The 27696-nt window shown below is 35.7% G+C and overlaps 1 protein-coding gene across 23 annotated transcripts in view; it reads left to right on the forward strand.

Moving 5' to 3' along the window:
• Positions 1–27696, forward strand: part of PARD3 (par-3 family cell polarity regulator) — a 651879-nt gene that overhangs the window by 305817 nt on the left and 318366 nt on the right. For 18 of the 23 annotated variants that reach the window (XM_055308632.1, XM_055308633.1, XM_055308621.1 and 15 more), the window contains one exon: positions 19516–19647. The exons of the other annotated variants lie outside the window; for them this stretch is intronic. In XM_055308632.1, coding sequence (XP_055164607.1) covers positions 19516–19647 — 132 coding nt within the window. The remainder of the gene's footprint in view (positions 1–19515; positions 19648–27696) is intronic. 23 annotated transcript variants of the gene reach the window in all.

Below are 27696 nucleotides of genomic sequence, written 5' to 3' on the forward strand. Positions count from 1 at the left end.
TTAAAGAAATTATAGCATTACAGGTCTTTCAGGATGAAAGTAGAATCCATAGTCTAATTACTCTTCTGAGGGATGCCTGAGTGGCTCAGTGGTTGAGCATCTGCCTTCAGCTCAGGTCCTGACCCCGAGATCCTGGGATCGAGTCCCTCAAGGGGCTCCTTGTGGGGAGCCTGCTTCTCCTTCTGTCTATGTCTCTGCCTCCCTCTCTGTCTCTCTCATGAATAAATAAATAAAATCTTAAAAAAGATAATTACTCTTGATAATTTTTCCTTCCTATATAAGGAAGTATCCTTCCTAGTCTTAATAAAATTTTCTTTGAGCTAATTTGTTTCAGTCCATGACCTAATTTATTTAGTCTGAAAAAATAAACTTTAGTCCACTCTTTCAATTTGTTTCTCAGTGCACTTTGTCGTAAATTCCTGTAGAACCCTTATCATCCCATCTTGTCATATCTCTAACCTTTTTCTCAATGAGCTTTAAGTTCTGTTTGTCATTTTCACTGATGAATCTATAGAGTCTCAGTAAACATCTATTGAATGAATTAATAAATATTTTTTTTCGATGCAGACCGTAATTGAGCACCATGTGTATTAAAGAATGTTGAACTATACTAATTACATATTAATATTAAAGTGAATATAGGTTGATATCTGCTTGCTTTATCCTTTGCCTCTATGTAGAAGCACCTATTTAAAAATTTTTTAACTTGTTGCATTTCTATAAACTCTCCTTTGTAGTAGTTCATTTAAGGGGAAAAAAAACATAGAGCACCTAGAAAAGAATCTACTGGAGAAAACAGTGTATTGTCATCTCTGATTTTTTTGATTAGGAATTTAACTAAAGTCTCACTTTTCTGAAAGATTTCATTATGTATTTGATGAGGAATCACACTGGAGTATCTTCTCATTGAGATTGGCTTGTAATTTTAGAATATTTGATCATTAAGTAGATTATCCAGAGAAGCAGAATCCAATTTATGAATAAGCCTCATGATAGTTAATTGGTGTTCAGAATAGATTTAATTTACATGGATATTTAGAAGTGGATAGACAAGTCAAGTTGGTAGTTAAAAAAAATGCATTATTTAAAAAGGTTTTCAGTAGTTTCAGGATAGTGGGTCAGAAGTCCTTGAGGTAATCAGGGTTTTCTTTTCAATTCCTTCAACATCTTGGATATGTGAATCAGTTTCAGTTGCACAAAGCAACCACAGTGCCTATTTTAAATATAAGGGGACTTAATACTTAGAATTGGAGTCTCAGAAAATGATTGGAAGAGTTCGAAGAGCAGGCTGTAGGCTGGACCTCCTCCAGGACTTTCTGAACAATGCAGTGCTACACATCTGCCCAGGAAAGAAGTAACCTGGGATTCTTCCCCCTGCACCTGCCCACTTGATGCTAGCACCCTGTCTCCAGGTGTGCTCACCCTGCCTCATGGCACTTGTAAAGCCGGGAACTGAACCCAGAAACACCTTACAAGACTCCCATCATCTTCATAGCCAAGCTTGCCGCTAACCACAGCCCAGCAGAATTCCTTGTTCCATAACCATCATTAAAATTTCAGGCTGTTGTATCCAAATGTGCAGAATGCTGTTTACCTTTAGATCCTTATCTCGGGAGAAGTCTAGGAAATGGGCTTCAGCCTGCCAGCTTCAACAGAGTAAGAGCTCTAATAGAGGACTGTGATGCACACTGTCAGTCATTTCACTGACTTTTTAAATAACACATATCTATCATTGTAAAAATTTGGGAAACTAGTACAATAGGACAAAATTAAATTTTTTATAATAAAATTCAGCAAAAAGTAGTATTAATATATTAATGAATATGTGCATACATATACTGCCACACATGTATATATACCCACACAGAATTGGAGTCGTACTATGTCAACATACTTGCATCCTTATTATTTCTACTTTTTTTCATATCATATGGATTTCCCCTGGTGTGAATTTTACTTGGAAAAAAGTATATAGACATTTTTTTAGTGTAGGTAGGGGATGTTGTAGAGGGAGAGGGAGAATCTTGAACAGGCTGCTCTATGCCTAGTGTGGGGCCTGACTCAGGGCTCAATCTCACAGCCCTGAGATCATGATCTGAGTCAAAATCAAGAGTCAGGTGCTTAACTGACTGAGGCACCCAGGTGCCCCTGAAAAATATTTTTAATGAATGCAGAATAACTCATGGTGGAGTATATTTGATCATTCTCTTATTTATTGTTGGACATTTATAACTGTTTTCATTTTTTTTAACATTATAAGTGCTGTGAGACAAATTTGAATGTAGTTTTGCTTTAAAAATGGTTATTGATTCAATAAGCTTTTTCCTATGTCGAACAGTATTTAATGTAGCCAAATGCCCACACTTTTCTCATAGGAAAGACCTTGATTTATATACATATCTTCAGATGAAATCATATTCACATACAATGCACATAAAGAGTAATGTGTAATGAATGAATTTGTCCTTTGAATTATCTTTGGCTTTACTTTTCAGGTTCCCATTTCCTAAGCTTGCTATCAAAATTTTAAGCTGTTTGTTTGAAAATCTGAGAGATTCTCTTTTTTTATGTGTGTATATCAGACTAAATGCTATCTTATTTTCATTTATAAAGCAGCATCCTGTATTTTAAATATTCAGAAAAGGTGCACGGAGGAAGGTATACTTGCTAATCAGTATTAACTTGATTTACTTCTCTTGAGGCCATGAGAACTTGCCTATACTGGGCAATTCCAAGATGTTATAAATTTTTATGAGTATGTAATGGTTTAGGTTTTCTGTATAAATGCATGGAAATAAAAGAGTTAAGGATTCATAGTCTTGTGATGCATTGATCTCCGATAGTTAAAATAAGTTTACATTCTTGTATAACTTATCAACATAGTTAAGGACCTCTGTCCTTCTAAGTTGATAAAGCAAAAACGGTTTTAGAATAATGTCACCAATCAGTTGAAATCTCTTATTTTTGAACTAGCAGTTTAATTCTGGTATGTTAGAACACTACCATGTTTTACTTGTTCCTGTGGCTCAAAACCAAGATGAGAGGTGGAGTCTTCCCAGTTAATATAGTCATCCCACTATTAAATTTAGAGGGCAATGTAGACAGATTTTGGTGCAGCTAAACCAGGTGAGAGCTTACAGAGGCCAAGGGTTCTGTGGGTTTCTGGGTTTTTTACAATTCTTCATACTTTAATTTGGAAGTGAGATGTAGAGTAGAAGAGAGTCTTGGCTTTTTAAAAAGATCTTTGGAACATTGACTCACTCCTGTTTCCCAGCATTTTGTGGCTGACTGCCTTTTTCAACTCTTTTAGAGAACATTTTGTTCACACTTAGTATGAAAAGTATATTGCTAGAAAAGCATTTTCATTTGAGATTTTACACGTGCTTAATATTTCATCTTGGGAACGAGTATTTCAATCAGTGTGAATACTTAAATCATCTTACCACCTCTTTGGTCATCCTTATTAAGTCATTGTCCCGGCAAATAAAGTCTAACTAGTATGTGGAGAGCATTTGATTCATTCCATCAAGAATAATGTAATGAGGCACTTATCAGAATCAGCCAACCATGAAGTTTCAAGGATAAAGTCTATGCATTATTTCATTTTGCATTGGTTGTAAGCCATTATTCCTTCCCACCAAAGACTGAGAGCTGTTCCTTTTCTACGTTATCTGCCCCTTTCTCTACCCCTGGCCCCGCCCAACCAAATAAAACTTAGATGGGTAGATAAAAACAAAAGTAGCATTAAGAACCTATTTTGACCTGTTAGGGAAAAGGGAAGAAAATGACAAGAGAGCATATTATATTAGCATGAGTATCTTGTAAATTTTTATTATTTTTAAGAGTTCTTAAAAAGAGACCTTAGAATGTTTCCAAAACCCTGGATTTATTATTTCTCTTTGATTTAGTTGCTTGACATGTTTAGTATCTTTCCAATACTCCTTATATACAAGCTCTTGGAAGAGTTGCTATCTTAATTATGTCTTTGTTATCTCTCTCTGTTCCATTAGAAGAGTTACAAGATCTTTCTTCTAACTTAAAAAAATTTACATAAACATTTTTATAATACTACTACCTGCTCTTTGCATTTATAAAGTAATGAAAAGTATAAAGAAGCAAGTAATTTGGAATTGTCTAGATGAGTAATATTGACAGTTTGGTGTATTAACTTGGGACTCTAGAGCAAAGCTCTGTATAGCTGGTGGCTGTCCTTATTACTAATGGGGATTCATCTAATGGCTATAGTTTACTTTCCTGCCTTTCCCCTAATTTTGTCTTATATTGAGAGCATTTTCCCCTCTCATAGATAGCTTGCATAATGTTCTTTTATGAACTGATTTTTTTTTGTAGTTGGTGTTTATTCATTTTATTTGGTGATTTTCCTGTTGCTTGACATTTATACTTTGCCAGTTTTTTTCTGCTCTAATAAGTAACCTTTAGAAGTACCCTTCAGAAAAGATTCTTATATATTAATTTATGATGACATCTCTGATTATTTTCTTAGAACAGATTCTTGAAGTAGACTTATTTGACCAAGGAAGTGAGTATTTTTGAAGCTACTGATAATGATTTCTCTTAAATTTGCAACTAATAAAATGTAAAGTACTTATGTTGCATAAAACACTGTGAGAAGTCCCAGATGGAGTGAGCTATGGGATGAGGGGGAGGATAAAGAAAACAAAGAAACAAGTGGTACTGTTCCTGAGCTGTGGAACTTCCTGTCTCACTGTATAGTTTAATGGCTCCCATTTTGCTGGATTTTGGAATCACCTGTGAACTTTTATTTATTTTTTATTTATGACACACACACACACACACACACACACACACACACACCACACACCACACACCACACAGAGGCAAAGACATAGGCAGAAAGAGAAGCAGGCTCCCTGTGGAGAGCCCAATGAGGGACTCAATCCCAGACCCCGGGATCATGCCCTAAGCCAAAGGCATATGCTCAACTGCTGAGCCACCCAGGCATCCCACCTGTGAACTTTTAAAAGATAAAATACACTTGTAACAATGCATTCATTTACCCATTTCAGGAGATTTGTGTGTTTACTTAAAGTACTTTGCTGATTTCAGAGCACAGTCTTTTTTTGAGAACTGAAGTCCAGCTGAAAAGGAAAAATGTGTTTATTTGGCTGTTAAGAGAGGGTAATAAGAGTATTATGGTTATATTGAGATGTCTTCTTTTTTAGGCTGATTTTTCTATCATAGCAGAATAGAATCTGAAACATTTACCATATTTGGTTTAGTGATATTTCACTTCTCACACTTAGATTACTCAAATTTATCATTTTCAATTGTAAGTCAATTAAAATGAGGGTTTTTTTTTTTGAAATAAAAGTTTTACAACAACTGGTTGAGATATTGGATCCTATGTATCATGTCAATGCCAAACTAGAATAGGACATACCTTTTCAAAACAGAAGCCATGATACAAAGAATGTACCTGTCTGTTGTTCCTTGGTATATTGCCCTCCCCCAATATTAGTTTAAAGTGCATTGGAATACATCAGGTCATGACACCATAGTGCCATGATCATGTGTGAGGTTACCTGTGCTAATTGAGACACAAGGAGCCTCCAGAAAATGCCTCCTCCTTGTTTTATTCAGAGTCAGAGAACTTTGGCAGTTGCTGTGCTGACAGTATATTAGCAGTTAACATTGGCTCCAACTTTATGGTACTCTCAAATAGCTGCTGGCTTGCTCATTCATTCATTCATTCATTCATTCTTTTTATAGAGTCGTAGTCTATGTTTACTTGTTTGTTTGCTTCCTCAATCCCTTTCTCAACCATTTGGCTTCTGAGTCTCTGCTTCTGCTTCACAATGGAGTTGGATAAGGCCAGTTATACTGGTAGATTCGAGTATGCTATTTTATTTTTAAGCTAGTATGTTTGACCAGTTGGCTATTGAAAAACATTGTCTATCTTTTGTTATTTACGACCCAATCATAGATGCTAGCTAGTTACAGTAATCATCTAAAAACCTCAGAAGATGAGCTAAGATCATTCCCTAAAACCACATGTTTCCTCTGTGAGAGATCTATAGCTGTGTTTAATTTTCTGGGGCATTAGCTTCAAGGGAGATCCAGCTGAGACTTAGATGTTAGACTATTCTGCTACAGCATTTGTATTTCCTGCTAAAGGCCTCTGAAACTATAAATTTCACCCTTCTATTTTGCATATTAAAAGATCTTCATTTGAATGCAGTATAGTTGTATGCTTTTAGTAAGTGATGGTTATAATCGTTTCTACAATAGGCCAGCTTCAACTGCCAAGCTCACCTAGTCGGAGTTGTTAATAACCTAGTCTCATCTATTTCTGTGCCACATGTAGGGATATAATCTGTCTTCACTTTGCTTTGAGTATTATAATTTGTGTTCAAAGACATAAAATCCTAAGGAGCTATTGAGAACACTTTTTCTGCCTGGATGTGGTATTTTTAGAGTTCACAAACCACTCTAGAAATATAAACCAAAATAATGTCAGAAACTTTATTGAGCATCCTCAAAGTTCCAGAGAATTGTGAGGGAAATGAGTATGTTACACCTGTTTTTCTTGACTTGGGGGAGAGAATGGGGAAATGACATTGATTATATTGAACAAATGTTGGCATAACTTTTTTACACTTAAAATATTTTGGCCTTACCTTTTTTAGCTTGGTTTTTCTTTTTAATTTTTGATGTTTTAGCTTCTAAACCTATTCCGGTCAAGTTACAAAGTTTTTTTTTTTTTTTTTTTAAGTTAACAAAGTTAGATGTAATCACTTCATGCCCTGTTGTTAACAAGGAAAGTAGAAGATGGGAGTGCTCAGGACTAGAGCAACCTGCTGCTTGTGTTCTAGCTGTGCTAGCAACCTTGGTAATGATTGGCATATATTGTGGGTGCCATTGTGGGGTCTGGTCTGCCTCTGCCAGAAATGCACGTCAGTCCAGGTTTTTTTACACTGTATGGGTAGAGGTGGTTTACATCTGTCCCATCTCTAAACTATATCTGTTTTTGAGGTTTTGGGTATTTTCATGTGATCATAGCCAGGTTGTTTTGAGTACTTCTTGCCAGATTCTGTGCTTGGTGTGTTACATGTTATATCTCTTCTAACTCCCCCCCTAACGTATAAGTATTATTGGTATTCCCATTTTATTGATGGACAAGTAAAAACTCCAAGAGGTTACATAGGTCACCTAATAGTTAAAGCAACTATGAAGTGATAAAGTTGTGATGTGAATCTAGATTTTCCAGCTTCAAATTCTATGCTTTGGAGAAGTATGCCACCCACACCCCAACATATTTATAGACTTTGTACATCACCCAATATTCATTTATTTAAAACATTTTTTTAATTTTATGAAGGATTTATTTATTTGTTTGTTTGTTTATTTATTTATTTATTTATTTATTTATTTATTTATTTATTTATTTATTTAATGCACACATGCCTGTGCCAGCAGGGGTAGGGGCAGAGGGAGAGGAAGAAAGAGGATCCCGAGCTGACTCTGCTGAGCGCGGAGCCTATTGCACGGCTGATTCCCCAACCCTGAGGTCATGACCTTAGCCTATATCAAGTGTCAGACACTTAACTGACTGAGCCATGCAGGTCCCCCTGCCCGATGTTCATTTATTTGAATATTTTAAACTGTAAAATATTTCACAATAACTTTTTTATTTTTATCTCCTCTAATTATTCCTATTATATAATTAAGACATGAATATAAGAATAATGAGCACGTGTTTATTATTAGAACTGGCATCTTTTTTTAAAACCTCACCAAGACTATATTATATCTTAACATCTTCATCTTAAGTAAAAATATGCTGGCTTCATTAATACCTGTACTAATAATCTGATTATGTTAACTAATCTCCATTTCTGTCTCTTTTTTGAGAGTTTTTTTTTGTGTGTGTGTGTGTGTGTTTGTCTATTTTCTCTAATCCTTGTCGTTGATATTCTTATTGAGGGTTTATGTATTTGACCTTCTTCTTGATAGTTTATGTGCATTAATGACAGCAAAGTAAATAATGATATAGTTGGATTATAATCCAAGGACCAAAATAAATATCCAGAAGACTGGAGTGTTACTAATAAATGATTAAATAGGGTGGTGGAAGGGGAGGAGTGCGGGGGGTGGGGTGAATGGGTGACAGGCACTGAGGGGACACTTGACTGGATGAGCACTGGGTGTTATTCTGTATGTTGGTAAATTGAACACCAATAAAAATTAATTTATTAAAAAATGATTAAATAAAAAGGAAATGGGAGAAAAGGGACAAATTTTCTTACAGAAGAATTCTAAATAGTATATGTATTATGTCCCCCTCCAGAAGGTGGGAAGTTTACTCTTTCCTCTTGAGTTTTGGCTGTGCTTAATATTTATTTCCAAAGAAGAGAGAGGGAATGTGAAAAATACTAAGTTTTATATTGGAGAAGTGATGGACTTACCCTCACCAAGTAATCAAGGTTGATCTCACCAATGATAGGTCATGGCGATGTCATGAACCCTTGAGACAGTGTGATGGGTTGGGCATTTCACCTCAGTGCAGTTTTCCCCAAAACTCATAACCCTGGTGTAATCATAAGGAATCTTTTTTTTTGGTACCTTATGAATATTCTTCAAGAATATTATGGTCATAAAAAGGGATCCCTGGGTGGCGCAGCGGTTTGGCGCCTGCCTTTGGCCCAGGGCGCGATCCTGGAGACCCGGGATCGAATCCCACATCGGGCTTCCGGTGCATGGAGCCTGCTTCTCCCTCTGCCTGTGTCTCTGCCTCTCTCTCTGTGTGACTATCATAAATAAATAAAATTTTTTAAAAAAAAGAATATTATGGTCATAAAAAACTAGGGAAGACTAAAAACTGTCTCAGGTCGGAGGAGATTTAAGGAGATGTGAGAATTTAATATTGAGATTTTGGCCCAAAACCATGACAAAACAAAACAACACAAAAATGGGTGGATTGCAATACGTTTGTTAGTGTAGTTAATTCATATTGCATCTGTGTTGACTTCTTAGTTTGGGCAACTATACCAAGCTTATGTAGGATGTTAACATTGTAGGAAGTTGGTGAAGAGTACGTGGGAACTCTTTCTACTAATCTTGCAACTGTTCAGTAAGTCTAAACTTTTTCCATAACAAGAAATTTATTAAAACCCAGCTTTACAAGGTTCATTGTGTCACTGACATTTTGTGCAGAGAATCAAAGATGGCAGTTAACACATAGGTGACTAGAATAATAATAATAATAATAATAATAATAATAATAATATTCAGCCATAGATCTTTGTGAGCCCTTGGGCAGACCGGGTCATTCTATGAGATATATTTTTCTCTTTGGTAGTGAATTATAATGAAAGTTTTTCAACTGATTTTATTAAATACCAATTGATGGTCAGCACCCTTCCCCATGATAGGTACAAATTTGAGAAATGCTTGCCAGTTTTAAACAGTCTGCATTCTCATGGCTGGGTACTCCTACTTGTGTCTTTAATTTTTATTGAGACGTCCTGGTGCAATAGCTGTTTGGTTGTCACTTTATTTGGATCATTAACGGTTTTTGGAGTTTTAACAGGAATTACTTCAAATTTTCTGGAATCATGCTTTCTAAAGTTAGGATTTTCAGTTATAATTTGTGGACAAAAATTAGATTCCTGAAAAATTAATACCCAGCTTAGAGAACATGCTTTTTCTGCTGATGGGGCTGGGGAGAAGGAGATAATTCTTTAGAAGTTTGAACTATCAATTTCTTTATGGTAAATGTTTTTCATGTAGAGATGGAACTCTCCAGTAAAGTCATTATTATTGTATGAGAAGCATAAATAGGATGGGATTATGGTAAGTGAAAATAATTGTTCTACATTTTCAAAAATCTGTGGGGATGATTTACCTGAGGAGGCAATTTCACAATTCAGGGGAAAACTTTAAGAAAGTCAGGTCGTTGACTGTACCTAAGGACTTGCACAGAAATTACTTGGTTGTTTTGCTAATCTACCCAGTTCATTGAAGTTATGATTGTGCACTGAAAAATATAAGGAAGTGCTAATATTTACATTGACAAGCCAGTTATATATGGTGCAAGTATCTTGACTTTCAAGTTTTAGTGATTTCTTTGTGTGTGTGTGTGTATTACTTTTAAGTTAAGGTGAAAACATTTAGATAAATATAAAAGATTTATGTTACACATTTAGATAATGTGTAAGACTGTAGATATATTGAAATTAGGCAACTACTGTAAGTATTTTACTTTCTCTCTTTCATTCCCTGGCATCTGTTCCCTTCTTCTCTTGGTGTTGTGCAAAATGCTATTGTTATTTCTAATTTTAGTTTGGAGATATAAGTGTTTAGAGTTATATGTTTTTGAAAGAGAATGAAATGTGGATAGGTATTTCTTGCTGTCAAAATAAGAAATATGTAGCACTTTCTGAAATGTTTTAAAATTGTTTCAGATTTAAATTTGTTTTTCAGAGTCAAGCAGCATTAGTCAAATGTTGCTCTTCATTTTTATTGTAGTTTTGGAAAATGAGCCAGGCTCTCCCAAATGTATCCTGATCTGAAATATTTATATATATTTTTTTCTCATATACCTGGATTTGTTGAAAGAGTAGGGTAAGAAATGGTGGTTTGTTTTCTGTATTCCTTATACTTGCTGATTGTGGAATGTTTATGGTCATATGGCAATTGGGTACCCCCCCCCCCCCATTTTTTAAAGAAAGAGAAAATACAAATCCTGAGCGGCTGCAAACTCCGCATGGAGCTGGATGGGGATTGATTCCACAACCCTGAGATCATGAGTGAAAATCAAGTCTGATGCGTCACTGGCTGAGCCACCCAGGTGCCCTGGTCATGTTGGTGTTTATGAAGTAGTGTGCAAGAAATAAAACAGGAGTTCCTGTTACTATGCTTTCCTTTTAGTTCTGTTCCTTAGTTCCTCAGAATCCAGATGGAGATAACATTTTTGTAATTTGAAAAAAATATTAAATGATCCTTCCAGGCTACTTTCTCCCTATGCTCTGATGAATGTTTTCATAGGATAAAGGAGATAATCCAGCTATACCTGGAGAGAGATTGTTTTAATTATAATCATTAAAAAGTTCAAAAAAGTTTTTTTATTGGGGCACCTGTGTGGCTCAGTTGGTTAAGCATCTGCCTTCTGCTCAGGTCATGATCCCAGGTTCCTGGGATTGAGTCCTACATCGGGCTCTCTCCTCAGCAGGCTCCTTCTCCCTCTCCCTCTGCTGCTCCCTCTGCTTGTGCTCTCTCTCTCTCTCTCTCTGTCAAATAAATAAAATCTTGAAAAAATATATTTATTTGAGAGAGAGTGAGGGAGAGAGAGAAAGCACACTGGAGCATGTATGATTTGGGGCAAAGGGAGTGAGTCTTCAAGCAGACTCCCTGCTGAGAGTGGACCTGACCTGGGGCTCTGTGTCACAACTTGTGAGATCACAACCTGAGCTGAAACCAAGAGTTGGTCGCTTAAGGGACTGAGCCACCCAGGTGCTGCAATTTAAAACCATTTTAGAGCAAACATTTCATTCCTGATTATTCCTAAGACTATGCAGTATTTACCAACAAGCCAACCATCTCTCATGTAAGTATAATTTGTGATTTAAGGTTATATAATGGATTTGCCCTAGTTTATATGTAAGAACTCAGGAGATACTTTTCTGTTGGGAGGGGGCCATTGTGTAAGAATGGCAGGATATCAGAAATTATCATGATTATCTAGGTAAATTATGGGTCCTGGTTAGATAGATAATGGATTCTGATGACTCAGACATTGGGCATTGAAGTGTGTAGGTTCCGACCATGGGAACTGGTTAGTCATTTTTTCCATAGAGCATTTGTAACTTCTCTCAATCTGTTTCTTTTTTTTTTTTAGATAGTAATAGGTTAGGCTGGATGTTCTCTCGTTTTCTCCTTCCAGATATTAAAATTCTGTATCTAAAGTTTTTCATGTCATTCTGAATTGTTGAGATGCATTAAAAACAATGGAAGAAATTTGTTCAAATAAATAGCCTGAATGAGGTTGAGTTTTACTGATCTTTTTCCTCTTAGATTTCCTTGTCTGCTTCATGAAAAGATCTGGTGGCTTCAGAGAAATCTGTGCTCTCATGGTCACTTCTGGAAAGATGGTCACCTCTGGAAACATGGCCTTTATAAGTTGACCAGCCTTTCTGTGAGATATTTGGCCAACCCATTTTCATATCGGATCCCTTTATGTTCATAGCCCAATGCAGATTCATGCCCTGGGGGTTATTTTTCTTACCTGATATTACAACCAAGGTACTGGTTAGTTGCAGATTGTGAGGAAAAGCTAAAATGTTATACTTCTGGTTTTGCCAACATATCAACCTGAAGGATTTGCTATGTGACAGGAAACTTACTTCCAAATTAATTGTAATTTTCAAATATATGTACTCTCTGTAGAGAGTTTCAAACAAGAATTTTTTTCCCCTGGCATTTTCAGCCTTCTTGAGTGTGCCACTGACTTAAATGTAATTCTGTGATCTAGAAGCTATTGAACATGTGTTGTAAAGACTGGAAAAGACATGAGTTATTGTTCAGATTTTTCAGGTCAGAATGAATTTTAAGAACAATACCTTTAACATTTTGAAGAAAAAAACTAATAAAATTTGAAGTACATTATAGGAGATTTGATTTCATTCATTAATAAAAATAAAATCTGCATAAATTATTTTCAATTTTTGTTAGGAATTCCTGTTCAAAATTTAAACTCAGTTTAGAATAAAAATTAAAATAGAAATTTAAGAAGAAAATATGTATTAATGAAATTTGAACTGCAGAGGTGCTCTGATATATATTTTGGCATTCAAAATCTCTATTTTTATTTTTTTATTTTTAAATTTTTTAAAAGTTACAGTGTCAGTGTAATCAGTGTCACAAGCAGAAGAGTCTACTCATACCACCCTTTAGTAGACTATATAGCTATCACTAATGATACGTAGTCTACTAATAGAATTTTGTTTTGACAGACTTATATGGATATTTGACTTTCTTCTTTGTTTTATCATAGTTCTATTCAGAAGTAGGAGCAAATATATAAATACGTATTTTTTCTTTTGTCTCTTCTACTCATTTCAGTAATGATTAAGAATGTGGAAGAAAGCAGTTATCCAGAAGGAATATAGGGTGTGTGTGTGTGTGTGTGTGTGTGTGTGTGTGTGTGTGTGTGTGTGTGTATGCAGGAATTACAGATATAATAGGCATAGCTAACGTGGGGATGAATTTCCTGACCTCATATCAACAACATTGGGGCATTCCATGTAGGATATTCATCACCATGGATTTCAAATAAAGCCTTTTCAGTTCATTACACTTCAAAATAGCCATGTGTCTAGGATAATTGTTGATAATGCTGTGTTTAGAATAAAATCCTGTGTTTCTTTATTTAAAAAAATATATATTACTAGGCATATAGTTGGTTTAAATTGATAGGGACTACCAAACCTTCTGCCTTCATTTACAGATTGGTTATTGAATCTCTAATTTTTTTGTCTGAGTCAGTTTATTCCCAACTCCACATCTCTCTCTCTTTCTCTTTCCCTCTTTCTCATTTATTACCTAGAGGACAATTGGAAAAGTACTTTGACAAAAATCCTATTTACAGGCTATTTTATGGTTGTTATCTTGTGCTATGCTTAAGCCTTGGCATTGCTTCCAAGGTCATGCTCTGGTGCAGCCATTAGGAGGCACAAAAGGTAAACTCAGGCCACAGAGACCAGAACGGGTCTGTTACATTGAATCAACAATATGATTACTGATGATTTTAGCAAGCTTCATGTAATTAAAAAAGAAATCTAAGCCATAATTACTAATTTCACTTCAGTCTTAAATTTCAGGTTAGACATCTGAAAATAGTTTCTTTTGTATCTGTGTATGATTTCGTGGGGAAATGATAAAGCAGAAAATTTGAGTTCTCTTTGCCTAGAATTACAGAGTTGAAAAATAATTGTAAATTTAAAATCTGAAAACTGCATAGGAATACTTGAAACCATAGGATGCAAAAAGGGTACAAAAGTTAAATTTATGTGCATTGAGTGTTCAAAATATGACACAATTTCTAAGTGGTCTTTAAAAAGATGTTTGGGGTTTTTGCATTGAAAAAAATAGAACTGTAGTTGGGTTTCTTATGCTAACATAGAAATATCTGGTACTTTTGTAATGTTCATGAAGTATTCCTGTATTTCTGCAACATAGGGATGTAGGCTTGTGAAGGAATCTGACTATCAGCTAATTAGCTGTTTCTGAGAGATAAAGCCTTGGAGTTGCAGTTTACTATGCCAGGAATAAGCTTTTATCCCAAGGCATTGGATGGGTTCTGTGTGGTTTCTTTTTATTGAATTGTAATTGGCTTAGGGAGGGGTGTTGGGGGAGAGAGGGCAGTTACTTTCCCTACCATGGAAGAGATTTACTGCCTAACCAGGGTACTGCTACCAGGGAGCAGCAAATTAATATGCATTTCTCAGCCTGAGTGGCTTTTTGACACCTGATGATATGGCAGTACATTTAGATGATAAGGAAAATCCCTGATCACAGCAGGAACATCTGTTTTTTTCTGGCAAAAGGGAAAGCGAAGCTGTGTGGCTGTTTGGGACAGCTTCATGAGTGAAGGATTAAAATTGTAATTAAAAAGGAGAGCAATTCCTTATGGTATTTTTCTTATAAAAATTTTTAGATAAAGTAGTAGTGGCTTTACTATAATAGATTATTGCTTGTCATTAGCAAATTTAATAATCATTAGGATGTTGCATATTGGTACTACTGGCAGATTTTTTAAGTCTAAAGAAAACGATTTCTGTTTTTGCTTTAAAGTTTACTGGTACATGGAATGGAGGCATTAATTTGATCATAAAATGAAATAGATTTAAAGTCACATTCTCGAGATCCCTGGGTGGCGCAGCAGTTTGGCGCCTGCCTTTGGCCCAGGGCGCGATCCTGGAGACCCGGGATCGAATCCCACGTCGGGCTCCCTGCATGGAGCCTGCTTCTCCCTCTGCCTGTGTCTCTGCCTCTCTCTCTCTCTCTCTCTCTCTCTGTGTGTGTGACTATCATGAATAAATAAATAAAATCTTTGAAAAAAAATAAAGTCACATCCTCCAATTTTTTATATAAATATAGCTCTAACCTGTTGCAAAATTATTAATGGCAAAGTTTTTTATTGTTTTTTTTTTTCTAGGTTAGAAAATACAGGTTTTGCAAATACATTCAGCTTAAAAATGTTGACTTGTTTTGTAGCTGACAATAGTCCACGAAAAATGTAACCTTGCACATTAAGACTACCATGTTTTTAAAATCATTTACAATGAAATAAATATTTTTAAGCTGGAAATAGTTTGTACTGTATACATTTCAATTGGAAATAGTGACTATCCAAGTGTACATTGTGAAGGAGAAATGATATTGCATGTTATGATGTTTATTGACATACTCACGTTATAAACACAGAATCACAACTTTATAAGATTACAGTCTTGGAATTAACTTTAGATCAAGCTCAGGATTATGAGGAAGAATATGGACGAAATGCTGGAAGTGCCTATATGATTCTTTCAACAAAGTGAAGTATATATTGCATAGTGATTAATAATATATTTTAGAAATTATTCACTCTTGTTAATGACTAAGGTTACTTAAGCTGGACTTTTCCTACATTATAAATTAATTATGAATTCATTATTGATGTTACTGGAACAATAGTCAATTAGGAGAACTTTTTTGTTAGGAGGGGTTTGTAGCAATTTTATTTTTCTTATCCTTTACTCGAATTTGATTCTACAAATATAAAATTGAAGAATTTTTCAGCTGGAGTTCAAAAGAACAGATTTTTAAAAATCTTTAGCCCGTATATCCTTTAATATGATTACTTTGTATGGCCAGCTACAGGAATTACCTGTCATAATTGATGTAAATGGAGAAATGTCACACTGCTCTTTAGATGCAATTGGAAGTAATCACATTATCCACAGACATTGTAGATTGTAGGTGTGACATTAAATTGAAATAGGCATATAACAGAGGTATACATCTTATAGTATAAATCTAAAAGTACAATCATTGTATTATAGTGAAAATGCATTTCACTGATGTTTATAATGATGCCTTTGAAAGCATTCCCTTATTAATTTTTAAAACAACTTATAGGAATGTTCATTGAAAATTCTGGGATTCTGAACCATGGGAAAATAGGAAATAAAACACATATTGAAGAAAAAGCCCTCCATGTTGGTATAGGCCACTGAGTTAAGTGCTTGAGTTTAAAGGTGAATGGTGATCTTCTGCCTCAGTCTCCCTGTAATAGTGGAAACAGCAATTTTAAAAATTAACTAAATTATAATTTAGAACTATAATTATAAGTAAAATTAGAATATAGAGGTAACAAAAAGCATAACATTCTGATTTCTATTGAAAGTCAGGAATATTTCTTAGAGAAGCATTGAAAAATGAAGAGTAATTTTACGGAAGAAATGTTCTTGGAGTCTAGGCTCAGAAAGATCTTAAGTGAAGGTGAAGAGGCACATGGCACAGGTAGTGTGCATGTGTGCAGGTTTCTCTGGTCTACCTGCACTGTTTGTCTCACCTGTGATGTGCTCCAACATACATTTTAGAAAAGTCCTCTGTAAGAAGTGGTGGGAGAACATTGTTGGAGAGGTTAAGGCTGGAGCCAGCCTCCGGTGAGAAGGCTGCTGTGCTAGTTTCATATGAAACTCAAGTTGAAAGAGATGAAGAGCATTTTGAGTATTTTTCAGAAGGGTGCCAGGATTGATAGAGAAAGAGAGTTTCATTTTGGGTTTATCTGTTGACTTGGAGGTATCTTTGGGATGGCCTATTGGAGGTTTAGATTGTGAATTCAGGAAAAAGTTTAGTGTTGGTGACCCATGCCTACAAGTCATCAGGAGGGAGCTTTTGACATTATACACTTTTTGAGCTTGCCTCAGGAGACAGGACTCAGAGGCCATATATAGACCTAATAAAGGCCATTTCAGGAAAGAAGAATAATGGTGGAGATTCAGAAGGAATCAAAAGAAAGTTCTAGTCACATTCTGGATTCTAGATGCCAAAGAAAGTGACAATTTTGTGTCAGCTGGTCTCTTCATTTTAAAGATATATTTTTCCCTTTCAAGTGGTATTTTGGGGAACCCTGGGTGGCGCAGCGGTTTAGCGCCTGCCTTCGGCCCAGGGCGTGATCTTGGAGACCCGGGATCGAATCCCACATCGGGCTCCCAGTGCATGGAGCTTGCTTCTCCCTCTGCCTGTGTCTCTGCCTCTCTCTCTCTCTGTCTGTGTGACTATCATAAATAAATACAAAAATTAAAAAAAATTTAAAAAAAGGTGGTATTTTGTCACTATGTGAACATCCAGTTCACTATCAACTCTTCACCTAACAGTTTTAGCATCCATTGATTATCTTTGCCTGAATGAGTTATTTCATTAGGAGCTGAATGTGGTGATTTTTCTAAATCTTTTCATTATTCTGTTTCCATTACTTCGCATTCTTCTGAAAAGACAAGGTTCCCCTCATCGACTGGCACTGCTGGTTTCCCTGAAATATAGTTCCTACTGAAAAGGCAGAAAAGATTTATAATACCTTCTATTTAATTATTCACTTTCAAAGTAAAGAGTTGGTATAATAATCACCTCTAATAGTGGAAAGTGAATAAAGAAGCCAGGTCCTGAACCATCGTAGCAGCCCCAAGATCCTTGATATAAATATTGTGCTTGTGTTTCTCCACACTCCCAGTCCTTCTTCACTTTGTAGACAGTTAAGATTCTGTCATTAATACATTATTTACCCTTTATGACTTATTTGAATTTCTTGACAGTAAGTCAGATAATTTTGCTTTGTTCTCAAGTTATGCCCAAGTTTTAAGGCAGAGCTCTCAGTATTTTGAGATCCAGTGAGCTTTGGTTTCTTATTGCTTTATTCTTTTCCTCAGACTTTGTGTCCTTTGCTTATTTTTTCACTTCCATGTTCTTGCAGCAAAGTCAGGCCCTAATTCTGGCTGTGGAGCAGCATCCTGACCTTACAGCGTTTTTCTTTTGCTTAGTGTTAGATGCCGTGTTACGGCTTTCTTGAGTTGCAATAACCAGACATATACACAGTTTATCTAGTAAAATGTAAAAGCCACTTGCTGCTAATGTTTAGTTGTGTAGAGGTTTTAATTTATTATCTTATATATTATTATTATATATTATATAATTATATATATAATTGTATATTAAAAGAAAACTTATAAAGTTTCATACTGAAGTATATACTGGTAAATATTTATAGATTTAAAAAGATTTTTCATTCATCACATTATTGGCATAGTGTCAGGGCCATCAATACATTTTATCTTTTTTCTCTGATGGAATTCATGAAGGAGCAGAAAACAGTATCTTGGTCTGTTGCTAAGGTCTGTACATTGCAAACCTATCATATTACACTTTTTTGTTTTCTATGTATTTGTTCATGTGGTTTAAGTAATGAAGAATAGGAAGCAATCATGTGTACAATGTATAGAGCCAGATTATCTTTAACAAAGTTATTAAGGAGAATATTTCAGTAGTTCACTTGAAGTAGGGCACTGATGTAAGTGGGACCAAGTGAGGTTAACATTTTAAATTTGTTCTAGTAGGAGATATTTAGATTTATGTGTTGAACTAAAATGTTTGACTCTGCTCCTTATCTTAGCTCTCTCATTTCTTTTCAGGACATTGAAATTCAGTTTTGCAGCCCAAAAGCTTGTTATAAGTTACTATTTCAAAGAAACAATTCAGTAGCATTGGTTGCTTTGAGACTAAATAAATAAATAAATAAATAAATAAATAAATAAATAAATATTTTTCAGCTAGGTTTTAATGTAAAGACTTCACTTGCCATAAACATGTTGAAGTGAACAATTATGTATATATCTTATGTACCAAGTTAATTTTTTTCTTTACCTGATATTTGAATTAATGCTTACAGCTAGCTCATGAAGTAGTTAACAGAACAGTCCAAACTCTTGCCCAAAATCTTTTGCCCAAAATCACACAACTACAAAGATCTAAATAGCAAATTCTTTGGTCTTTCTTATTTTAAATGTTTTTGGTGAATTACCCAAAATATCTCACAATGCTATTGTAAGACTAGAAAGCTGAAAAGAGGAAATTCCATGATTGAGAGATAATACTAGTCTTACAGAGAAGTACTTTTCATTTTCTGTGCATGGAACTAGCCTGGGGAGATTGATTTGGGAGGGAGTGCAGGGAATATTGTCTCATCTCTTATGCACATATGTGCGTGGCTGCCTTCCCTGCTCAAGTCATTAGACTCTCTTATCCTAGGCGGATGACTGCATTCATGAGGTCTAATCTGGGTGAAATGTCCTCAATCAACTATTTTGTATAGGCTTGGGAAAAATATTTTAAATATGCAGAATCACTTTTCTGCTACTTTTGGAAGACCAAGTGCATTGTTAATTTGCAAGGTCTAGTTTTTTACAAGACACCTTTTTGTTTCTTTTTGAATAGAAAGATGAAAACTATAGAAGCCTTCCACGGGATGCTAGTAACTGGTCTCACCAATTTCAGAGAGACAATGCTCGTTCATCTCTGAGTGCCAGTCACCCAATGGTGGACAGGTGGCTGGAGAAGCAAGAACAGGTAAAATAAATTAATACTTCTACGTGTGTCATTGGTGTAACTTTCTAGTCCATACCCTGAAAGATGTTTCCCTCCATCACAGATGATGATTAAAGGTAAATTATTCTAACAAATTTCAGGTAAGTACCAGGCTCTATGTCAGTGTTCATCTAATGTAAGTATAGACTGTTTCTGTGGCTGTCCTGCATCAAAGACTTCTCATACGTGGTTATGAATATTTGCTGTAGATTCTGAAGTTTCATGACTTCAGAGCTTGTTATGTTGCTGAGGCACAGACATTTGGCCGTGAACAGTACAGCTTATGAGTAGACTTTCAAGACCACTTATAGATAGGTTCTTCTCTTTTTTGATAGGCAATAAGTCAAAGGACCTGAAGAGGCAAATTAAAATGTTCTGTCTTAACCTGACTTGACTCTATAGGAAAAATACATGCTATAGTGTTATTTTAGAATCAGATGATTTTGTCAGGTTTGAAGACTTTCCTTTCCATAAATGTCAAGGAACCATTTTAGGTTTATAAGTTTTTAGAGTTGCTCAGTTTACTCTGCAGGATGGCCATCTACAATTCATGAAATCAGAATTGTTTACTAGTCGTTTTAAGTAACTGATTCACATCCCAGGAAAACAACTGTTTGAAAAGTTGTTATGTCACTGGTACAGAAGCCTTCATTGCATGAAGATTAAGAATTTATCTGATAAAAAAAAAGAATTTATCTGATAAGTTTTGATGTATAAAAACCAAATTCTTCCAGTGTTGTTGTTGTTTAAAGTCTTGTTTACTGTTAGTCATGGTGTTTTCCTTGCAGTGGAAATTCTAGTGTTTTCTTTGTAGTTTTAAATAGTTTTTGTATTAAAAATATTAAAAACACACTTACCTCCTCACTTTGTCACTTATTTTCTTTAAAAAGTTTATATAAATGGAAGGCTATGTGAGTACTCAGAAAATGTTTTCTTTTTAGTGATTTCAAAAATTATTAATAATTTTATTGCCTAGATTTTGGAAGTTATTTTTCAATGTAGATTAATAATGTCAGTAGAAAGAAATCCTAAATGTTTTACTTAATTCATCTTAGTCTATATTTTATAGCATAAACCTCCTAAAATAATTTTGTGTATTTGGAGTGTTGGAATATGAAACAATAAAGGACAGTTTGTCTTTGATACTACAGATGGTATTACAAAGATACTGATTTTTATCATACAGTACATGTTCGAATACATTAGAAGCATTGTGTGATAGGAATAATTTGAAGTAATTAAAAACCATGGAAATTCTACTTAGGAAAAAACATTATTTTCTCAAAGTAATATAGAGCTTAAACTCATTGGTGTTATTATTATCATTTTGAAGTAAATATTATGAAGAATTAGTTTAGCATGGGTGTGGAGTAAGACCTACCAGTTACCAGCTATCCACCATAAATGAGATGTGGGCATGTGGCTAACTTGTCCATACTTCAATTTACTCATTTATCAAATAGGTATAATCATAGAACCTGCTCCTGCAGTTCTTGCATCCACTGATGGAATGCCTGCCAAGGGCTTAGAATCATGTCTGGTACCCAGAAAAACTGTGTCTTAATATGTTAGGAAAAAAATTGGCTGCCAAGAACAGAAAATTCAGATTGTGTAAGAAGATACTCATTCATTTAATGAGAAATCTAGAGGAAGGGATGGAGCGGGTGTACTCCACAGCCTAGTGGACCTCAGTGAGGATCCAGATTCTCCATTTTCTGGGAATCTGATATAGGGCCTCCATGGCTGTATGTTCCAGCTTGTCCATTTCTATCAGAGCCTTGGCATCACATGTTTGCCTTTATCTTCTGCATGGCTCTTTTTGAAAGCAGACAGACCTTTCCCAGGAGCCGCTCCCCCCACCGCCTGTCTAACAGCTGTCCTTCAGGTTGTGTTGTCTAGCATTGAATGACTTGTCTGCCAATTTCTAAATCAAAGGGAATTGTTGGTTTAGACTAGTTGAGCAAGATCTCCTGGAGTTGAGGGCGTGGGAGTGGTGGTTTGTCTTCCCTGAAACACAGCCACTCATCCCTGAACACAATCAGGGTTCCGTTAAAGCAAGAAGGGAAGGACGGTTAGCTAAGTATGCTAAATATGATTATTTTAAATATTTTTATTATAAGATTAGGAGAAAAAAATTGGCTGCCCGGGGTTTCTAAGGTATAGTATATTTAATTGTATTCTAAAAATACGACTTTTTTCTTACTATTGTGGTTTTAGATCTGTTTTTAAAGAAGTAGTATAACTTTTCTTTGTAATTTTGGTATAAAATAGGTTCTTTTTCCACAAAAGGAATTGCATTGAGGAGCCACCCCCCCCCCCACCAAAGACAGTCTTGATTTGCTTCTGTTGAAGTTGTTTGAAGCATTTGCTCCACGCTAAGCAGGTTTTTAAAAAATAAGTACTTTCTGAGTCTGTGTAGTTTAATGTAAATGACATTAGCTAATTGATTCCTGAGCCTGAAAACATCTTCTTCCTTGGCTTAAGTTTAAATGATCCATTCACTAAATTTGATGATTTCACATCAGCAGTATAATTAACCAAACTGAAATCTATTTAACTAGACAAGAATAGCAAAAATAACATAAAATGCATATTAAAAAGTAGGCACAGTTGTTTGGGCAGAAGAGGACTCGGAAGTTATGCTGGACACACTGTAAATCTAGTCCAGATAGTATCATTTAATTGTGCATTTATTCTTTTGACTGTTCCCCATAAGTCATCTGGCTTTAATGGCCTGATGTCTCTTCTGTGGCTTTTTTTCTCCTTGGTTTTCGCTATTAAAAATATAGTAACAGACGAGTGATACATAGATTAAAAACATGTTTTATATGGTTAAAAACCAAAAATCATCCACCCACCTTTACAATTTGGGATCACCAGGGTAGAACTGTCTTCATTGAGTTATGCCATCTGGACTAAAGAAGTCAACAGAGTTCTAGATTTTATATGCCTTCAGTGGTTTCATTTTTGCTCTGTTTCCTACTAGATTGCTCATCTCATTATCTTTGTTTTTTTGAAGGCAATTTTGAGTGAGTACATCAGTTTTGCCAGTGGAAATAACAGTAGGAATGAAAAGCACAAGAGAGCGTGTAAAAGTGCTGAGCTAGGAGGCACCTCTGGAAACTGAAGGTGGCTTTCTCTTTTTGTGGGGTTGATCCTTTATAAGGGCATTTTGATTCTTTCCCTCTCTTAGAATATTTTGTAAGGTGCACTCATATAATCAAAGGTAGGGGATGTGTCTTATTAGAACTTTGTACCAGGAAGCACTTGGAGTCAAGCTCAACATGATTCCCAGAAATAGAAGTCCTGCTTTTCAGTGACTAATTCTTGCCTGTAGCCGAATCCTATATTAGGTTCCTCTCAGAAGGTAAGAGGACTGTGTATCTTTAAAGAGCATCTTTTTCTTGTGACTTCCTTTTTCTGAGATTTCAGAGGAAGCACAAAGGACTTCAGGAATAAATGGGTTGTGGTTGTGTTGCCTTGAAAAAGTTTTCATGCTTCTGAAATTTTGATTCTGAGACCCAAGAAACAACAACAACAACAAAACAACAAAAGGTTTAGATTTGATGTGCAGCATTGCTTTAAAAAATCTGAATTCCTTTTGACCATTACCATTTCCCTGACTCTGTGGAGACTATAATTTAATATTGGTTGATAATAGATCATAAGCTGACTTTATTCTTATATACCTACAGTTTATTGCAACTAATAAATTCCACAAAAGAGGAGGCAGAAACTTTATAATACGTTATTGGTAGAATTTAAGGCCTGAAAGTAGAGGGACCTAAAGGGAAATTTAAGCTAATTGGGAGCCTGCTATTTTCACTACCTTGACTTGGTGAACAGGCCTGAAGCCAATTAACAGAAATAGCAAAGAGGTGCAAGGCACATTCTATCTGCCACTTAAGCTCTGTCATAGGGGAATGATTGCTCTGACCTTTAGAGAAAAATCCATGTTCTAGGATTTTTTCCATCAAGCAGAAACTTTATCTAATTGGCAGATTATACCGGGAGGAGGCAGACCATGAGGAAAACTAACTTAAATGTTTGGTGATGACAGAATTCAAGTGTGACAATGATTGTGCACCGTCCTCACCTTTGTCCCCTGGCCTTCTGGTCCCCAGCATTCAGTGTTGTCTCAAAGCGATAAGTTTAAGGAACAGTGACAGTGCCTCTTTTTCTTATTTTATGAACTTTTGTCACTATCTGCAGTCATGATGCTTCTGCTTCAAATTTTTTCATGTGGAACGGAACATTCTTGACTTTTGATACTTAATCCTTCTGAAATGAAGATGACTAATAGAGGGATAGTGTCTGTTTTTACATTTGCCTGAGTCATGTCCTAGATATTAGAAGTAGAAAATAGCTGAATGTTAAATAGAAAACATATTTTTCCTATTTTAAATGTTAAGTAAGTAAATAAGCTCTATACCCAGTGTCAGGCTTGAACTCATAACCCCAAGATCAAGAGTCTCATGCTCTACTGAGCCTGTCAGTTGCCTCTAAATAGAAATCATATTTAAATAAAATAATGCTTAAGAATAAATTCATTTGTTTTATTCTGAGAAAGGAATACTGCACATTGCCTGTTTATCTGATACTCTTTAGACTTTTGAAAATATTTATGCTTTATAACTTCACATGATACCCAATGCATACATTCACTTATCAAGATAGGATTCTATGACAGGGTTCCATATTTACTTTTCATTAGAATTTGATTAAGGCCAAATCTTTGAAGATCTAGGACATCAATAAATTTTAAAATTTAGAGCCTACTTTGGATGTGTTAAACATACTGTAGCGAAGAAACATTTTTAAGCTTTTCCAGATTTTATATGGAATGGTTTAAAAAAAATGAATAAGCCAGTCAATAAGTAATTGTAGTACTGAGTGTTCCCTATTTTACCCTGGAGTGATAAAATGATGGGTGTCTGGGATGATCAGTTGTAGGTCCTGCTTCCATGCCTCTAATTGAAATTGGTTTTTCCTTTGACCTGCCTCATACGGGGAGATCTTTTCCTTTCCCAAGTGTTTAATAGCCTTTTCTAAATGGAAACAAAACAAAACAAAAACCCACAAAAAAAATGCCACCTCATTTCACTGACACTTAGAACCACCCGGATAGCATAAGTCATCAGTTTCCCCATAGGAAATGATCATACTTTTTAAATTACAAAGTTAGACGATGACTTCCTTAGCAATCTGATTACAACAGCTGTAGATCAGTCAGTGAACTGACCACAAGGTTATCTTGTTAAAACATGGAAAGACTATAGAAATTCTGATGTGGGCAGATGCAGGGCCTCATGGCATCTGCCTCATTAAGGGACATAAGGTTAGGTTCTGGTGCTGCCAAATGGTACCTGGAATGTGTTTGTTTACGCTTTAATTTTTTAGCTCATAAACCCTTAGAAACCAAATGACTGATAGAGTTATCTGGATAAAAAGTAAAGCCCTCTGTCTCCAAATTCTAAAATTCTACAGTTTATCTATTAAAAGAAGAGGATTTATTTGTATTATTTCCTAATTGGCAAACTTCTACAGAACTTAGGCAGAAGCAAACATAATTGTGTTTACCTCAGCAACAGCAAATGTAGAAACTAAAAACATCAAAATTGTTTTAAAATTAAATTTAGTTTTCATTATAAAATGCCAGAGATGTTCTTTAAGCAGAAACCTTTTATATTCACAATAACATTAAAAATAAAACCAAAACAGCCTTTGAAAAGAGTTTTTTTCTCATCTGAATTAATGACAATAGATTTTGTGCTTTAGTAACAAGATGAGTATTGTAATAATACATATCCTAAAATTATTTATGTTTTAAAACATGATTCAAGCACCCCGTATGGATGTGGCATATCCTTTTCCATCGGCCCTACATATTTTCTCTTTTTATTATCAGAGGGCTGTGGACAGGAAGCATCAGGTGGAAGAAGGGGACTAGAGCATAGTTCCCCGGTAGACATTCTATTGAGAAGGACACATTCATTTCCAGAGGAGCCTTCCCAGCCTCAAGGAAGGCCACTTTGGATGCTTTTTTTCTCGTTAGTGGCAAAAAGACAGCCTGTAGAGTATGTACAGACCCTGGAAACCTGCCCCTCCCATGAGTGGGTCCTTCTGTGTGACCTTCTCTGGGTTAATAAACTCTACACAGTTCATTTTCACTGTGTCCAGAATGGGGAAAATAATACCCATTTGTTCAGATATTGACTTTGCACGTGAGGATTAAATGGCACAGAACATGTAAAATGCAGATCTAGTTTCCAGTGTGTTGTAGAGTTCTGTTGGATGCGACTTTCTCCCCTATCTTTATTTTAGGGAAGAACAAATACTGGTTACACCTCAACAACTCTCTCTCTAGAACTATTTTTATTCTCTTACTACTATTTTCTCCCTGCATATCGGAAGTGCCATTTAGTATGATGGGCTGGTTCGTTTCTATCCCTGGTGGACTTCTAATGCCCTCATTATCCTTTCAGAATTGGATTCTTGCTTCTGTGGCATCTTATCAGAATTAGAATAAACTTTAATCTTTTTAAATCATCTCTGTTTCTTTTCTGAAGAACATAATCTGACACAAAAATAGCATTAGCATTAATCTCTGTGTCTGTATCCATTTTTTATATTCCCTTTTGTTTTTGGCAAGCTCGTGTGGTTTAAACACAATTAAATCTAAAAATACTATTTAAGAATACCAAGTGTCTTACAAGGGCTTCTGCTTGGCCACTTGCTGAGCATCTGGGTCCCTCTGTGATGTGACGGGAATCGGGGAGACACCATTTGATTCACCGGCTTTGAGAAGGTTATGCAGTTCAGGGGGTTCCTCATCAATTCTTTCCTTTACTACTGACCCTATTTATTGCTTGTTTGGCCTATGGAGCTAAAAGCATGCAAGCAGCAGGGAAGTGAGACAGAAATTCTACCCAGTGAAAAATCTTTGCTGGAATGTGGATTAACCTTCACGGGGAATCTGTTAGTAGCTGATGATTTTCTTGCCTGTGAATACAGCTGCTAGAACCAGGCATTTAGAGCATGCACTGTGGATAAAGGTACATTTTCATTTCTAGCTATGACCCTCCGGTGCCTTTTCATATTTTCATCATAGTCAGTCTTAAAGATTTTTGTTGTGAGCTGTGCGATTAAATATGATGATGAAAAGAATGCATGCTTTATACTTTAACTCTGTTTATTCCCACTAATTTGTATGTCATTTGCTTTTGAAAATTTGTTCTTTATTTCTGTGTTTAGTGAACTGTGGAGCTGCTATTCTTTTAAAAATACTGGTTAAGAAATTACATTAACATTTTCAGCTTACAGTATGTTGTTTTTCACTACCCATTTCCTGAAGTCTGCCTCTACAAATGGCATCACTCAGAAGCCGTTTTAAATTTTGGAATCTTATGATCTAGCTAGGTATGTTTCTCTCTCTCTCTCTCTCTCTCAAAAAATATTTATTCATGAGAAACACAGAAAAGCAGAGACATAGGCTGAGGGAGAAGCAGGCTCCCTGCGGGGAGCCCCATGCAGGATTTGATCCCAGGACCCTGGGATCATGACCTGAGCCGAAGGCAGATGCTCAACCCTAAACCACCCAGGTGTCCCATCTCTCTGTCTCTCTCTTTTTTAAAAATCAGTCCTACACAGGCTTTTTCCAGTCACCTTCAGCATGGTTCTGAAATGGTCCTGAAAATTTGCTGTTTTAAGTGCCAAACCATTTTGCCCAATGGTTTTATGTTCCTTTTCCCACCACTGAGGTCTGTGCCCCTCAGTATCTTCACTGGGTCTGTTGTATGTCTATGATCCATTTTTGTCTCTGCTCATGTGGCTGAAAGAAGGCTGTTGTGAACTTTCTTTCATAGCCAACAAATTCTAAAGACATTAAAGTCCTGAAAAGAGCATGTAGTTTCCATTATGTACCCCTGATGGTATGGGAGGGGTAATAGAGTGGGCTTTTGGCTTTCAATTTGTTTTCTGTTATTTATCCTCTTTCATAGTGAAAACACACTTTTGAAATATCTTTTATTT

The sequence above is a fragment of the Nyctereutes procyonoides genome, unplaced genomic scaffold (assembly GCF_905146905.1).
Source record: "Nyctereutes procyonoides isolate TBG_1078 unplaced genomic scaffold, NYPRO_anot_genome, whole genome shotgun sequence".
NCBI lineage: Eukaryota > Metazoa > Chordata > Mammalia > Carnivora > Canidae > Nyctereutes > Nyctereutes procyonoides.